The sequence below is a fragment of the Colobus angolensis genome, unplaced genomic scaffold, assembly GCF_000951035.1.
Source record: "Colobus angolensis palliatus isolate OR3802 unplaced genomic scaffold, Cang.pa_1.0 Scaffold14, whole genome shotgun sequence".
Classification (NCBI taxonomy): domain Eukaryota; kingdom Metazoa; phylum Chordata; class Mammalia; order Primates; family Cercopithecidae; genus Colobus; species Colobus angolensis.
The window spans coordinates 13,002,812-13,020,584 of NW_012114488.1; the positions used below are offsets into that span (position 1 = coordinate 13,002,812).

Below are 17,773 nucleotides of genomic sequence, written 5' to 3' on the forward strand. Positions count from 1 at the left end.
TAGACTCACAGAGAATTCAGTGAAAAGGATGTAACGTCAAGCTTGCACTACGTTTTTTCTTTCATGTCTCTCCATACCAGGTTGCTTTAATTCCAAGAGTAATGGGAGGTTTCCAATGCATTTTAGAATCAACACCAATACGTACTGATGACAGACCACTTCTGGATGTGGTATCCAACTTTCCCACTGTTTCATTTGAAACGAACTTTACTGCTAGTAGCCCAAAAACTGATGCCTGAATACTAGTTCTGGATGAGGCATGTGTATGTTTGATTTGCTAATCTAGCTTTCTTCCCTGAGAGTCACATTTAACTCTTAGTTTCAGGTGTTTTCACCTGCATTGCATTCCGCCCATGAACTTTAAAGTTTTACATTTTCCCACCACCTAGGAATCTAGAAATCTACAGTCATTTTAAATTCTGGAAAACTTTTTAATCTTGGTTTCCCTCAGTGAGAAAGCAATGAACAAAAACATAATTCGTTAACATATATAATTTAATTAAAATGTATTCAAACCAACTTTCAACTTGTACTACCAGTATGTCTTAATTTTATAAACCAACTTAAAACAATGAATTAAGGGAAGCACTAAAATTCAGGTTTCAAGCATAGCCAAGGCACTTTCATCACTCCCAACATTGACAGTCCTAAGTTAAAGGAGTGATCATAAAATCTTTAATCAACTCAAATAGTTCTGCAAGAATTGTGGATTCACTTGCAAATATTTTCTCCTTTGGCTCTTAATCATCTTTTTCTTGTCATAACTTTATTAATATTAATATCCAGTTAAGTAACCAATGAATATAGTATAGCATACTTTAAGAAACAAAGACTATAGATTTTCATCCCAATTTTAGGAGATATTCTTTAAAATTGAAACTGTTGTATAGCATGTAAAAATAAGCACTTTCAGAGGGTATACACTTCACAAAATAGCATTAAACTGGAATAATCTAATTTTAATAAACATTTTTTGGGGAAGATGTGATGTCAAACTTACCATGACTATTATTTTAGATATATGTATAGTACAACTATTAGATGGTCAATTAGTTTAACTGCTTTCTAAGAAGACCACAAATTATTGTATAAAAGAGGTAATCATTAAAAATTACACTGGGAAGGAAATCCAAATGTCTAGTGCTTCCACTCACTTAATAGAAGTCCTTCTTTAAACAGTAAGAAATACAATATGCATGAGTCACAGTGACTAAAATATTCATCTGATTTTTCAGGAGGAAAAACATCAAAACCGATTTTACGTGAGAGTTGGTTTGAAAGTCAGATCACCATCCTGGACCAGGAGAGAAGCAGAGAGATCCACAGGAGCCAGGGAGAGGAGGAAGGATTAAAGCAAGACAAGAGGAAGAAAACCAACAGCCCAAGTGTGACACCAGAGACAGGAAGGAGTGGTGGGTGGTGACTCACCAGGGAATGCTTGGCTCAAGGGGACAGTTGAATTACTCAGTTTCGGCTGGGGCCTACTACATGAGAATACATGTTTGGGCTTTCTAGACACTTTGATCTTTCAGGAAGAGCAGATTTTGTGAAGAAACTTTAAAAAAACAATGCTAATATGGGCAATCACTTTTGTTTTTTAAGTCTAGTGTTGCCACCTTTAAATTATGGCAAGTAGTTTTAAAAGGCAAAACACTGTATAAGCCAAACCAAACACACCTTTGGGCTGCTAGTCTGTAGGACGGTGCTATGGATCCTGCACCTGTGGGCTACTTTAACAAAGCATTCTGTTGAGGAAAACTAAGGTTCCAGTGAGCAAGAGGAAAGGAGCCAGAGGTACTTGGAGATGATATAAAGAAGACAGGAAAACTTAAGGCACAAGGAGTCATAACATTTAGATGTTAAAGAATCGTAAAGGTTTCACACTACTGGAAATTATTTTTTTAAATAAACCAATTCTTTGTTCAACAAGTTAATGACACTAGTCCTTTTCACGAAGCTGATGAAATCAAGTTTTGGTCAGCATTCCTTTCTTCTTTCTTACATTTAAAAACTACATAAAAATTGTACCATTAAAGACAAAAAAAAACCAAAAAACTATTTTGGATGCACAGTCCAACTGTGGAACGCTGTAGCAGTCTGTTTACTAATCTCCCTTAATGACTAAAATCAGAGTGAATGTTATGCTCATTTTCTAATGTTATTATAACTCCAGAATGTCAGATTCTTAACATTTTCTTTTAGTGTTGCAAGCCCCAATAAAACTGAAAGTGTGCGTTCTTTATTCTGATATTGATACATGCATTTTCTGGGGATGAAGGATAAGGAGCTCTTTTCAGCTGAGCTGGCTTGAGAGGATGAAGCACATGCACTTTTTCCAGTTGGTTTATTGCATTTCATGTACAGTCATATGCAGTTCTCCGTTCACATATGATCTGCGAACACCTATTTCGACTTCTATAGAGATATATATATATACAATTTCCACAGTAAAATTTTAAATGTTTCATACACACCACTATAAACCACAAAATATATATTTGGTAATAAAAACTTAATAGCACTTTAAGTTATAAATTAACTTTTACCCTGGAAGCTGAGATCTTCCCACAATGTGACGTCTTTTGCCAAGGGGCAACAAAATTGTAATGTGGAATCAATATTGTGGCTGCTCTTTGCTGCACCTATCTCCTTCTACTATGAATTAATTCATCTGCCTTCTCTCCCACCCCCTGGCAATTAGTGCAGCAGAAACATAGAAAGGAGAGGACTGTGCCGAGGTTAACCAGTTTGATTCCGCATTGAAGGCACGAGTGCATATAATGTTGGTAAATCTCTTCGTATCAAAGGCATCTCAATTTAGATCATTTAAAAGAAACTACAGATAAAATTAGATGTGTAGCACATATTTCTAAAATATAATTGTCCATATTTTTTCCATTTTAACTAAAGGTATTAAGGGATTCGTGACAATGTAAAAAACTACTCTAGGCACTTAGAAAATTTGCGAATTCGAAAAGTTGGAGAATAATTTTTGCTAAATAAATTATCATTTGGCAGTAAGCTCTATTCTACCAAAAATAATTTGTTTGAAATGCTGTTAACAGCTACTTCTTATCAAGGAATAAAGACAGGCATCCCATCCTGGTCAAATATGCAAAACTACTCCCACTCCACCCCAAAACTAAAGAAACCTTAGGCTGTCACATGTGAAAGTGCTATGACATATATATATATATATATATATATACATATACACGTATATATACTTGTTAAGAGTCTTTCTTGGTTTGGTAGTAAGCAATTTCATTTAAGTCTATCATTCGCTTTTGGCACACTAAAAAATTCAGAACCTTATCTAGTGTTTAGAAAACCATAAGCAGACACCAATTGTGTGTACATATACACATCCTGGTTTTATGGGCAGGGGGCCTTAGTGACCTCTTACATGTGGAGCCGCCGCACCGGGGCATACGGGAGTAACTACTTTCATGTGAAGTCTTCCCTGACATCTTGCCGAAAGGAAAAAAAATGTTTAAGTACATGAATTTCACCAACTTCTTGACTGAAAGCTCAGCTTTCAATTGTTTTGTCAAATAGTTTCAATCAATCAACTGACTCTAGAATTTTACTATTCTAGGAATTTGGTAGTTTTATGTTTAATAATATTGCAACCTGTATAAAAATGAAATTTGTAATGTTATTTTCGCCTTTTAAAACTTTACATTTCCTGCATAAAAGGTAGCAATGACATAATTATACATAAAGTACCCTTAACTGAAAATGAGATGAGGCTGCATTCATAGGCTTTAGAGAATAGTAAATTGCACAGAAATTCTTCAATTTAAGTGACATGGTACCACGACAACTTGTACATTAGCAGCTTGACAGACAGCTTCGAATTTTCACAGACTACTACACGAACTGTTAGGGCAACGGAAACTTCTACAAATAGTAGCATGTTGAAGACCTGTCTACCTAACAACAGTACACTGCCCCACTGCTCCCATCAGAGAAATGACTGGGTTTGTTTACATGATCCAAGTGACCATCTCAATGGTGATTCGCTGTTATCAATCGAATCAGCTATCACTACTCTGTGTATTATGTATATGTACGTGTGTATATATATTTATGAATGAGAATACCTTGACAGTCTGATTGGTTAAGGGGGTATTGGTACAGTTTTGTCTTCTATTACATGTCACTCATTTCGGCCCCAAATTCTGTAACTCTAAATAAATAAAACGTCATTTACAAAGATACATTGCTATGTACAAATGCAAAAATTCATCCTGAGGATTTTGTTATCTAGGAGAACTGTTTCACAGAAAGAAGGAAGTATCAATCTGTGAAATAAAAAGGCACCTTGAGTTAAACTAAGTAATTCATAATTACAGGTTAATTTACCCAAGTTCCAGCCAAGAAAAGCATGAAGATATTTAGGAAATCTTAAATTGATTTGCATGCAAGAAATTGATCATATACAACTTTTCAAATCCCAGTGTTCTCCCCCTTAAATTTCTTGTTTAATGTTTTAGTCTGACTGTATTTGTAAAGTAGGTGACAGGGAAAAAAATACCTGAGGAAAACTCAGTAATGTGCTGAGGGTTCTTTTCCTCATTGGAAAGCAGTGGGGCTTCAGGCCACCGTGAGAAACAGTCAGTGGGCCTTTGGCTTTACCCAAGTTAAGCTCCCCTAACAGGAGTAGTTAGCTAAACAAGTTCAATGCTTTCCAAAGGAAAAAGGTCAGGTTAAAATAAAAATCTAAATAAAGGTAAAATATCAACAGTTTCTCTGCTTTACAATGTGACCATAAAATTACTTATTTACAGAAATTAAAAGAAATGGTTCAACAAAGAATCAAACTGGTTTCTCCAGGTATATACCATTACAATATATCTTTTTACTCTTGATGCTGTGAGCAGACAGTGATTATTTTGGAGAAGGAAAAATAAGGTGTGGAATTAGTAATGCAGATGCTGAAAGGCAAGTGGCAAGAGGAGAAGAATGCCTCCAACAAAGGCCTCTTTGTTCCCATCTCTACTGCACCTACCCCCGCCCCCAACAAGGTACAAGCCCAGAATAACCAAAGCCATTTTAACAGTAGTGTGCAAAACTGTCAGCTGACAAACAACATAAAAACAAGTCACGCCATGTTATCTGTGGTCACGTTCTTCAGGGTTAGTCCAGTAACTCAAGACTTTACATTCTTTTGTCTTTATTTGTTTATTTTAATTAAACATATAAAGGTTAATAAACAGACATAGTCCAGAGTTAGTAGGTTGGTATTATAACATTTATTAAAATAATGCTATGGGTTAATAGAAACAGCAAAGAACCAAAGAATTAAAATGCAAGCTATGTAAAATCCCAACTAAAACCCAAAAGTGTCTAATGTATTCATTCATTAGCTAACTAAAAGCCCAAAAAAGACAAGACACCCAATATAATAAAGTACTGCAAAACAATTGGCAATTTTCAGTTATCAAAATTGTGGATTTTGCATTTTGTATCCTTTTCTCAATCAAGAAAAAAATTCTTTTTGAATGTTATATAACATACATATAAAACAAGATAGAAAAATACATTATAAACTTGTAACAATGGCTGTAAATACATTATCTTACATGTTTCTCATAGGCAATAGGTTGGTTATGGTACATACACAGCATGAAACTAAGATAATGAAGAATAGACAAAAATACATGTCAGCTGTACGATAACATACAAGCGACACTCCCATCTACCCACGCTAAAAAATTACATAATACTGTCAGAAAAAAAGTCTTAAAAACTACATATTTTAATAAGAAATAAATTCAATAAAGAATGATAATACTGAGAACCAAGGCATTCAGAGAGTTCAAAAGTCATGCTTTTTTCAGTTGATCCAAAATTTTGTCAACCAAGTTTTCAAAAGTTTGTTCAGAGCCAACGTTACCCATAAATGTCACACATTTATTATTTCATACATTTACTTTCTTCCCCATAAAAGACCTTTGATAAACATCTAAAATGTCCAGGTATAACACAGTTGAGATGAAACTGGATCAAATACTGGTATTGTTTTTAACAACTATCACCTCAAGTGTTTGAGTGTCGCAAATTTATTAAAGCAACCAAACAATATAAAAATCAAAATGGCACAGCATATATTGTAAATAAATCAAAACTGTATGTGTAACAGAAAGACAAAGCAGTGGCATATTAAACCAAAGCTAGCTGGATACAAAACAATGAATGTCTATTGCATAGTAAATAAACTGACAACGGTTTCCAAGTGAGACAAGATGGCAGGGGAGGTCACCAAGAAGGTAATGACTCAGCTTCCTGCTGACCTCTGACTGTGATGCTGGGAAGGTGTGGAAGAGGGGACGAGTTGATAAGCTGGGGCAGGGGGAGTCCACTGTCACTTGAGATTTGCCACGTCTGGTACTGAGCAGTTAATGATTATTCACTCAAGTGTTTAGATGTAGGCTTTGCACACAAATTGCTTCAACTACATAACTAACTGTTTCAACTTCTAGAGAAATTAGAAGCTTAAGCTGAAATGTGGTTGAGTATTTATATGCACTATGATGCTAGTTTTTCACATTCTTTTAAAGTTAAGGGGTGGGGGAGGCAAAGGTTACTGAAACAGTAAAAGGATACACTACACCAGTTATCTGGTATGATATAAAGACATGTGATTAAATTTGGGTGATTTAAAACATTGTTTTCCAGGATGAAAATCACAAAGATTCACTTTTCTGAAAACATTTGCTAGGTATCCTATTATCTCCAATTAATTAAAAACAAAATAAAAATCAAAATCAAATGAATGCATCCCCCTTCTCCAAATAAAACAAAGCTCTAATTTTGTCTGTAAACTGAAGTTCAGATGACACATAATTTTTATCTCAGAATCGTTTGGGTTAACATTGAAGATTGGAATAACCAAAAGTATTAAATTATTTTTTAAAAGAATGATGTTTTAAAACTTACTAGTCAGGCATTAGAAAAGTTATCAAATCTTTTCACAGTATCAGATTTGGCAAATCTGCATCAAGGTAACGTGGCAAAAATCATATAATTCAAACCATCAACTCATTAGTCTCCCTCATATCTTCTTTCACATACTGGGCGACTGAGTAACATGCATTAACTTGTATTCTGAGGGAGGAGCTGATCTTTATGAGACACTTGACTAAATGACCATGAAGGAAAATAAGGCACTTTCTTTTCTTTAGACTTATTCCAATACTTAAAAAATAAAAAAGAAAGACAAAAAGGCTCTTTTGGTCTTTTGTTTCTTGACAACCACCAGAAAAAATCATTTAATGAAATAAAGGGTTTCTTTGTTCTTTTTCTTTTTTTTTTATAACACTTGAAAGTATAAAATGCTACATTTCCAAAAATATATATATTTTTTTCTGCACCAGCACCCTTGTATAGTAAAAGTATCTACTTTTTGTTCATTTGTTTCAATGCACTACACTTTATCTACAATTTCATTACATGTATACAGCAAATAGGCAAGCATGGCTTTTACATCCTTAATGATTTTTTTCTATACAGGGAGGTTTAAAAAAAAAATACTTGAACAGTTTGCCCAGTAATGTGACACATAATGCATGTACCTTGTTCTCATACTTTTTTGGAAGGTGTAAAATAAAGATTCAGTAATTTTAACTTAGATATTTATCTTTTAAAAATAGTGTTGCAGTTTTGTTATTTGCATTACGTTTCAAAACTCCTTACGTTTTTCTCTCATGGCACACTTTCTTCTAATACTTCAAATTTTGGCAGGCAATATAAAAAAGGCTGCAACTTCTGCCCTTTGAGGGCACTGTAGTGACTAAACAGCATATCAAATTTTGAATACTTTTTGAAATCACTTCACCAATGATATCCCTGACCGAAGGTTCATGCATGATGCATCATCACACAGTACATTCAGAGAGAGCTTTGACTTCGCTATGAGAAGAAAAAGATTCCTAGAAGTCTCTCACAGTAACTGCCTCTGTCATTGAGTAGTTAAGGGCCATGTCTCCCCTTCTTAAGAAAGGCCTTCTTACCGTTCGCTTAGGGTGGGATATTAAAAGATGATCAGTGCTGTGGGATGAATTGGGCCTTATTGCTTTACTAATATTCAGTGCAGGTTCTAGAACCACTTTCACCCAAACAGGAAAAAAAAAAAAAAAAGCTGAGTTGGAGGACAACAATTTCTTTGTCTTTTGTTTGGTTAGATGGTAAGACGAACGGACAAGTGCCTCAGCTCGCTGCACTGACGACAGGCAAGCAAAGGCGATTACCAGTTAACTGATCAGCAGGCAGGCATGGTCAGGTCATCATTGGGTGAAGAGTTCAGAGGTCAGAAGGTCATAGGTTAGTTGCCGGTGGCGGCTGGGTGGTTAGAAACAAAAAAAAACAAAACAAAAAAAAGAAAAGAAAAGATAGAGAAGAGATTAGTTTCAGCTAGTGACGGCTTAATGACAACATGAAAAACTAATCACAACTAATAAAAAAAAAAAGCATGTTTAATTCTGACAAACTGATTGACACCATCTACAGAATACAATTAAAATCATGACAATTTCATATCATGATTTGAACAAATGAAGAAGAGCCCACTCCCACACAAAAAAAAAAAAAACAAAAAACTGGTTAACAAGAAAAAATAGAAATAAAATACAACTAACAACTAATAGTTAGTAGCAGTCAATGAAGGAAATTGAAAAACAACAATGAATAGGTTTGGTATACAGAATTTTTAAACAGTCAGTGCAGTTATCAGTATCTGACTGCTATTAAGCATTAGTATTCTCTCAGATGCAAGCATTAAAGCAACTATTAATGATGGATGTGATTATTAATAACTGATGATTAACAGAAATGAATCTAAAGAAATTCAAAATTCTATGAACAATTTGGTTCAACATAAACTCTGGGCCAAACAAGGTTTCTTTTGTTCAATAAATGTTTATTGCTTTTTCAATTATTCTATTTACAAACAACATGGAATTTCTTGGCCTCATGATACAAAGCAATACTAAACTGTAGTCTAGCAGTGTAGGCAACATCATGGGAACCAGAAAATGGCCAGGCCTTTTGCACTAGCCAACACTTTCCAGTTGAAAATACTATTTTACACATATAGAACACTTATAAAATGCACTTGCATGTAAACACTGTAAAATCCTGCCATTTAAAATTCTACACTCAAAAAGCTCTAAGTACATCAAAAAATAGAAGAAATTTCTAATTGATACCAATAAGGCATTTTCAAACTACAAACAGCTTTCTTTATTCAATTTCAAAGCTAATACTCTGCAAATACAATAAAATCTGACATTTCATATACATTCCTGCTTTATATTTTTATATTTTAAAAGAAGCCACCTGTAAATACTATTTTCTTTTGCAAAATAACAAAAAGGACAAAAAATTTTTAAAAATTACAGTAAAACATAAAGTAGTTCTCAAGTGGAAAAGTTATCATTCCCAATGTCCTTGAGTTGTTCCTTCCTTAATCAACCTTTGTCACATTCTGCTTCACCAAACTTGGTCCACTTAACAGTAGTATAATTTTTAAGACTCATTCAACAGCTTAATTATTTCTACTATATTCTGAGGTTTCATAGAATTTTCTGTACTGTTGCCATTGTGACTAAGGCAGAGGAGATGCGAATGAAAAGATATTCAGTGCAAAGTTAGATTCTGTGCCACTTCATAAATCAAAGCCCAGAAGGTGTAATGTTCAGAGTTTAAATGATCTAAATAATGGACTGATTTACCTTCATATGACAAAAATGCTTTCTATAGTCTATCATTTAGAACAGTTTATAAATACTACAAAAATATTGTATCTTCAATGTGACCAAATCTTCCCTGAATTTCTCAAAAGTGGAATTTTATTTAAAATAAAAATTGCTGCCCCAAAATCATAGAAGAAAATAAATATTTAACATGATGTAGTCATACTACTTCACAGGTATTCCAAAATATAAAATCTTAAAGCATTTTTGATGTTACTCATAATTTTGATTAAAACTGTTTAAAGTTTCTTATACAAATTATATAAGTGATGGTTTTTGTCTTACTCAGAAAAACTTCTGACTTCTTTTCAGAGTGTGGAATACATAAACGAAGTGAGTGACCATATATAGATACCAGGACACCTAGACTACGTCCTCTGCCAAGCCTTGGCCTCCCACACCGGTGTGTCATCATGTAAGACCATACAGTTCGTTACAACTAAAAGGTCAGTTGGTCTCTAACAGGCTTCAAATTCAGTTTTGAAATATATATAAAGAGGTGAGTTTACTTTTAGTAAAGAACTAGATATTGGTCAACCATGTGGGACTCTAAACGTTCATATAGAAGTACATGGTTATATGTCCAAGGGCTGAGTTTCTCTGCATGAAATGAATGCTTATACTAATAAACTTCTCTTCAAAATACTTTTTAAAAATAAGTTTAACCTCAAAAATAGAGAAAACAGTAGTATCATAAAATAATTTAAGCGAAGGACTTCAGACGTCTCCCTTAGACCCAATGAGTGCATACAGTGATAAGTATATGAGTATTCTGTTACTAAAAAAGAAATGAGCATTTCGGTTTGCTGACACTGCATTTTAAATAAAAACAGTGACAGAACTAATCAAAACACATAACAACAAAAGATCCACGCACGGAATGTGTCATAATTTTCCAAATACAATAATATCTTCCTCAAATATGTCCAACTATCTCAAGGCACTGGAGTATTAAGTAGGCCAATAATGATCGTGTTAAAGCAAAATGGTGAGAAATCTCCTAAAAGGGGGCATATAGGGAAAGATTAGCTGGGGGGAAAAAATACTCTTTAGAACAATTGTAGACATAAGCAATATGAATAAAACCTCAAATTATTCATGGAACTGTCCCATTTCTTTAAAACTAAAGTGACTTTCCCAAAAATCTCCCCATCCCTATGAGACGTGTTCGTACAGAACACTTATAATGAATATCATCTTCATAGATGACCACGGAGCTGGGGTCTATTCTGTTCACTGAATAATCACTCTAAGTGATGTATACATTAGTTTGAAAGTCTTCGACGTTCTTTATGTATTATGCTAAACAAATATTAACAGTGTCTTTGGGAAAGGCATGTTATTTCTGATGTGGACAACAGCTGTGTCTAGTATTTATCATCAGTACTCAAGGTAATCACATGAAGCAGGTAGGTCCTTCATAAATTCACAGAAGATGTACAATTGAAGTGCAAATCCAGCACTTTTTCCTCCACTAATATCTGAGACTTTGATCAGTTTAATTTGTAGGAAACAAATGTGCCATAATAGAGACTTGTAAAAAATCCTTTTTTACTACCATGCTTGAGATTCCTATCTGTGATGGAAAAACTTAGAAAACAATTCAATGTCAATAAACCGAAAATACCATTCCTCAATAAGCAAAAATAATTTATAAAAGGGTCCAAGGGCATATACAGGACACAAATTATAGAAGTTGTAAAGGAGAAAAATGAAGACTTATTTTCCAGTCACAGGTTAGTCAAAAATGATATTCACACAGCTGGATCTCATATCACCACAGAAATTCAAGAGACAGTTTACCTTCAGATAATATATTTTAGCAGCAAATGACAAAAATCAAAGGATCCATTTTGGCAAGAGAATGTAAGAATAAAAGGGAACTGATGCTCTAATTTATATTAAAAAAAAAATCCAACTACATGAAAGTTATCTTCACAGTCCTCACTTTGTTGATTTTAGCTAAGTACTTGACATGTGCACCCTCACGTTTATACAGTGGCTCAAATATTTTATTATAAAGAAAAATGGAAACTAAATCTTCAGTTTTCTCCAAAAGTACACAGGAGGCATATATTCCTTTACTTCTCTCATTAAAGCACCACCCGTTCAATTCATTTTGCAATACCAACCCCAAATTTCAGAACTTTTAAAAGGTAAATTTTAGCAAAAGTTATTAATGAAAATAACTGAGGCAACATCAAAATTTAATAGCTCCCCAAATTGACTATGTTTTAGTAGGAATAAATCATAGTACATAATAATAGAAGATTTAATAAGTTAAAATATGAAGGGAGAAAAAACCAAACCAAAACAAAAAACCCAACCCTTATATCTGTCAGTGATCACAAACAAATTTAGAAAAGGAAAAAAAAACTGTGTGCAGGTAAGCAATTACATTTTTCCATCAGGTGTGGTGTTGCAAATTTTATGGACACCCAACGCATTTCTTATAGACAAGAACTGCAGAACTAAACTAACCTCGGTCTGCGGTCACAATCCTTTGGTAAGGATGGACACGCATATCGTGCCTTCGAACTTTAGTAGCCACCGCACCTAGTTAAATTGCAATTACCAAGACAAAGTTAGAAAACATTCACAAGGGGGGAAAAAACATTAACAGCAGGTTTATCAAAATGGATTTCAAATGTTCATTTACTACAAAAGTTTAAGAAACACGTTAAGGCACAGTAGTTTTAAAATTAACCACAATATGTCATGTATATATGCATCTATTAATATTGCATTCATTTCAAACATCTTGGGCCTTAACCTATTTTATCCATTCATTTACAATCCCCAAGTTACAGTATTTCATGAACTCTATTAGATCCAAACATATTTAAGCTTTACTAGTCACATATTCACTGAAGTGCCTTTCTCGCAGCAGGACTACTTAAATAATGCCATGTTTAATACTGACAATTATTTGCTAACCTTAAGACCACTTCAAGAGTTTATCACTTAAAAAGGTTTAAAAGCAATTCTTAAAGCCTACAGATTGTGGTTTTAAACTCTGAGTCAATAAGTATGAACTGCAATGAATTAGGTGATTAGTAAAGCAAACAGTATAGTACACTTAGCAGTCAGTATACTACTATACACTCCTTTATAAATTACCATCACTGTGTAATATTACAGACTAAACCAAATTAATAACATAATTTTACTTTATATCTATGTGCAAAAAGTGCAAGTAAGTCACTGACTGCTAGGCTAAGCTTTTTTCCCCCGGAGGCTGCTGAGACTAAGCATTTGTTAAATTCAGATCTGATGAGGGTTCAGTTAAGACCGTTCTTGAATTCTTAGCCTTTCGTTGGGAAAGCCATACCTAAAGATAAAAGGAAGGGAATTAAAAATTAGTCATCAATGAAGATTTGATGCTAATACCAATCTCCTCACTACTACCAACACACATGTCTGCATCTGTTTTGAAGGGCACTGCTTATTTTAAAATAATGTGAGATGTGACATAAATAGCATGCATGTTATCTGTGTGCAAATTTATTATAACTTAGAAATTTCAAATAATTTTCTGAGTTCTCCAAGTGGTCAATATCATGTTTTACTGCTTAGGTGGCAAAGCAAGAAATAAAACTAACCATAATAAGATTTTTTTGTTTGGCACTTCTTATTATTCACCTTATGAATGCCAATTAGAAATCTGCATATTTTGGTCTTTATTTTACCAGTCTAATAATTAAATTTTTTTAAGTAAAAAAATTTTTCAACAAACAAAAGACATGAAGCTTTACAATGAGAAACAAGTTTTACTGCAGTGCCTCTTGCTATTTCTAAGCAGTAAACTGGTCCATCACCCCTTATTCATTTTAGATAAGGTAATCATACACAAGTACAATTCCATGTGGCAAAATCAGGGAGATCTTGCACTGAAAGTGCTGGAACAGCAGCTGGTAGCTAAGAGTCCCAGCCCTGCAGGAAGTCAAGAATCATAACTCCTCGGGAACAGATGCTGTGGGTGCAGCAGAGAGGAGTTCTGGGAAAAGGAGCATGCATGGGACCACAGGACAGAGTATTAATAGAAAAGAAAACTTAAACAACAAGGTTACAGGTTACATGTTATTTTAAAAATGCTTCAAGAAATGTGCAACAGAAGACAAGCCTCTCAAACAGTTCTGTGGTATAATTCTGACCTGCAATTACTTTATACAATGATTTAGAGATAAACAGAAAACATGTACAATGAAATGTATTTGTTCATGAAACAAAAGGCACCTGAGTGCATGCACACACACAGATAACATACAGAGCATCATGGCTTTCTTTACTTGAACAATGAATTTTCGAGTTTAAATCTTAGTGTCCTCCAGTTCAGTAAAGATTTTCAAATCCTTATAAATCAATATTAATGCTGGAAAAAAAAAAAACCTTAAGAGATCAAAGTCCTAAAAGTCAACAGCATGCATGCAGCACCAAGGTCGTATACAATTCAGGAAAAAAAGTATTCAAATTTTGTCTGGTGAAACAAAGGGGTTGCACAGAAACAGTTTGTTCCACATTGACTGGTCGTGTTATAACAGCTGCTGTATTCTAGTCCTTCATCCAGCAAGTCAATGGGCTGAAATATCAGGCATGACTGGCATTTCAATCCACTCTATAAAAAAAAGGCATCAGTAATGTCTTTTTCGAGCACACCACTTTTTGTTCATGTAAAACCAAGCGTTTAGATTATGATTTTAATTTTTGCCTTAAGTGAGATTCTGAATTCAGTGATTTGGTATTTAACTATTCCATACTGTACTACTGAAATTAAGAGTATCTCTCATGTTTAACACAACTAGGACTCCAAAAGGCAAGAACTGAAAAATCTTAAGAATACAACTACAGTCATGCCTGCATAACAACATTTTGGTCAACAACGGACCACATATACTACGGTGGTCCCATAAGATTATAATGGCTATACCACACAGCCTAGGTGTGTAGTAAACAGTATCATGTACGTCTGTGTAAGTACACTCTATGATGTACATCAAATGATGAAATTGCCGGACAAGGCAATTCTTAGAAGGTATCCCCGTTGTTAAGCGATGCATGACTGTATTTATCTGGTCTCTTTCATATTTTAAGTGATCACAAATATTATAAAACACATACAATAATATGAATTTCATAAAGATCTCAAACTACTTTCACATAGAAGTTTAAAGTTTTTCCAACAATTACACAAATCTGTGAGATAAAATGAACCTAGGTTTGAGAAGTGGAGCTGATGGAGGTGACGGGCCAGTGGGGTGGGGCCTAAAACTCAGAATGGCCCCAGTCATGTCAAATGTAAAAGTATTTGTTAAAACGCACACAACAGATTTACCCAATCAAACTGAACCTGAGTTACCGAAGTGGATCTGAATAAATTTAAGGCGCAATTATTTCAAAGGGAACCCTTATGAGAGGCTGAAATAAAATGTAGGGTTCAGGCTTTCCTAATGGAAACTTGTCTTGCCTCTCTAAAACTGATAAAATCATTTCAAAATCTGGGGGAGCAAAAATATTTATAAAGAGAATGTTGTTAACCCCGTGGGGAGAAGAACTTACCTAATACACCACTAGGTTCAATAGGATACTCAAGGATTGATGTAGCTGGTGCCAATGTGTAGGGGTACTCATAGGGTGTATAGATTAAACCAGCTTCGGGCCCTGGAGGAACTATTGCAGCAGTTGGGTGAGGAGTTCCGTTTGGCATGACAGCGGTCTGTATTTGTCTGATCAAAGGCATTATGGTAGGGCCAGCTGGCGTTGGAGTACGCAGGGCAGCTGGTGGGAGAACCGGCGCAGGCCCAGTAATGATCCTTGGAGCAGCCTGGGCTGTTGCTGCAAGAGAAAAGGCAAGGGCTGCTACAGTAAGCAAAGAAATTTAGAAAGAAGTATAGAGACAGCAGTATAAAATATGGGAAAATGAGAGGGGAGTAGGAAAAAGAAAGGAAAAAGCAGGAAAGAAGAAAAATAAAAGGAAATCATTAGTACATGCGCTGATCACACAAAAATGCCAAAGCACACCAATCAAATGCAAACAGCTTTCCCTTTCCCAATGTGATTAAGAATGTGCAAAAATTAAAAAGCCATTGTAAAAAAATGAATGACACTATTAAATAGGTTATACATTTGATATACCTGTTTTTAAGATTTCATAAGACTAAAGTACATGCAGAAGCACAATGAAACACTTGCATTAACAGATGTTAAAAAATAATTTGTAACTGGAGTCCACAGAAACTCAGTTTTGGTATATTTCTAAAGTACAGCTTTAGTTTCAAAGTGAAGTAAGAATAATTTTTATTGCATTTAGCCAAGTAACCACTAGGTATATATGTACATTTCCTGCATCTTTAGGAACTATCATCACAGAAAATCTTAAAAAGCCCTATTTCTAAATTCCTATTAATGATATACTCACATTTTCATGAGTAAATTAATATTAACAATTTGTAAAATAACTACTTCTAAACCCAGTAGGTTGCCTACATTTTGTAAAGCTGCCTGGAACTTTAAAATTCTATGTGTTTTAAATAATCACTAATTTAAATATGGTATGTTCATATAAATGATATGTATGAATCTTAAATTGTTTCAAAATAAAAATTTTACATTATTTCATTTTAAACATAAAAAAGCTATCCTCTTATGGTTTATAAAAACATGCAGAGATACATATACCAACAAAATTAGGACGGAAAAAGTTATCACCCACTGATCTCTGTGAACTCACATATGAAATCAACAGGGAAAAATACTGGAGGGAAAACATGCAAGCAGAGTGAAAGGACAGAACTCAACAGAGGGTCATTTTATTCAGATACACTTCAAATCCACTTCTTCAAAATAAGCTTTCAATATGCTATCTTTTGCATAAATTTAACAAGATAAGCTGGAAGCCTTACATCTGTATTTAACCAAACAGAAAATTTCTTAAATGCTTGAATTTAGAGATTGAGATTTCGTTAAAATAATGTAAGTTTGTCAATCCAAAACTTCAACATGCTGACATAAAATAAAATCAGGAGTGTCCTCAATTCATGAAAGCATTAAAAATAGGACTGTCAAAGTGACAGAATTACTATATCAAGTGACAGAATTACTTCAACTGTTCACTTTGTATAAACTGTTACTGTGTTGTGTTGCCAAAAGGAAAAACGTCTGTAGACAAAAACAACAGAGACAGCAGTAACCCTGGGCCTCAGGGTTCATTCTTACGTGATTTAATGTTGGCATCTCTGTAGGTGCCATTCAGAATCGCAAGCTCCATCAGCTGCATCTTCTTCAGGCTGTCTTCTCCTTCTGCCTATACATGGAAAACACACGAGATGACAGCATTTGAGACTGTCCACAAATATAATAGCTATATCTACACATAAACCTTAAAGTATCATGTGACTACAGTCACCTGTTTCAATACGGGGAAAAGAAGATCAGGAACTAAAACGTGCTAACATAATGGAGCCTGCTTTCTCAGTGATGGCGTGTTGATATACAGGATATTCTATTTGTAAATTTTTATGTCAGCTACACCGATTTATTAATGTTCTCCTAAAAAGCTCTGCTTTTAAATAGAAATGAAAGAAAATGTGAGGTTAAGACTAAACACAGTATATTCTCTTTGGCATCTATCATTTTAAAATTATTTTAATTAATTTTATTTTTTTTAGATACGGGGTCTAGCTGTTACCCAGGCTGGAGTGCTGTGGCATGATCCTAGCTCACAGCCACCTGGAATTCCCAGGTTCAAGCCATCCTTCCACCTCAGCCTCCTAAATAGCCGGGACTAGAGGCATGCACCACCATGCCAGGCTTTTTTAAATTTTTTGTAGAGACAAGGTCTCGTTTTTGTAGCCCAGGCTAGTCTCAAACTCCTGGCTTAAAGTGATCCTCCTGCCTCAGCCTCCCAAAGTGCTAAGATTACAAGTGAGAGTCACTGCACCCAGCCAGTAACTATCATTTTGCTGAATATTCCAAAACTCAGATGTGTTCGTTAAACACACACACACACATACACACAC

The 17,773-nt window shown here is 34.5% G+C and overlaps 1 protein-coding gene across 5 annotated transcripts in view; it reads right to left on the reverse strand.

Annotated features, from left to right (window-relative positions):
* Positions 1-410: 410 nt before the first annotated feature.
* QKI (QKI, KH domain containing, RNA binding) overlaps positions 411-17,773 on the reverse strand; it is a 167,222-nt gene continuing 149,859 nt past the window's right edge. Inside the window, exons 5-8 of one of the 5 annotated variants that reach the window (XM_011934970.1) lie at positions 16,971-17,058; positions 15,315-15,590; positions 12,240-12,314; positions 411-8,346 (exon numbers count right to left, since the gene is read on the reverse strand). In XM_011934970.1, coding sequence (XP_011790360.1) covers positions 8,330-8,346; positions 12,240-12,314; positions 15,315-15,590; positions 16,971-17,058 — 456 coding nt within the window. In that variant the 3' untranslated portion in view covers positions 411-8,329. Of the gene's footprint in view, positions 14,374-15,314; positions 15,615-16,970; positions 17,059-17,773 lie in introns of all 5 variants that reach the window. The other 4 variants (XM_011934969.1, XM_011934973.1, XM_011934972.1 and 1 more) reach the window with 4 other exon arrangements.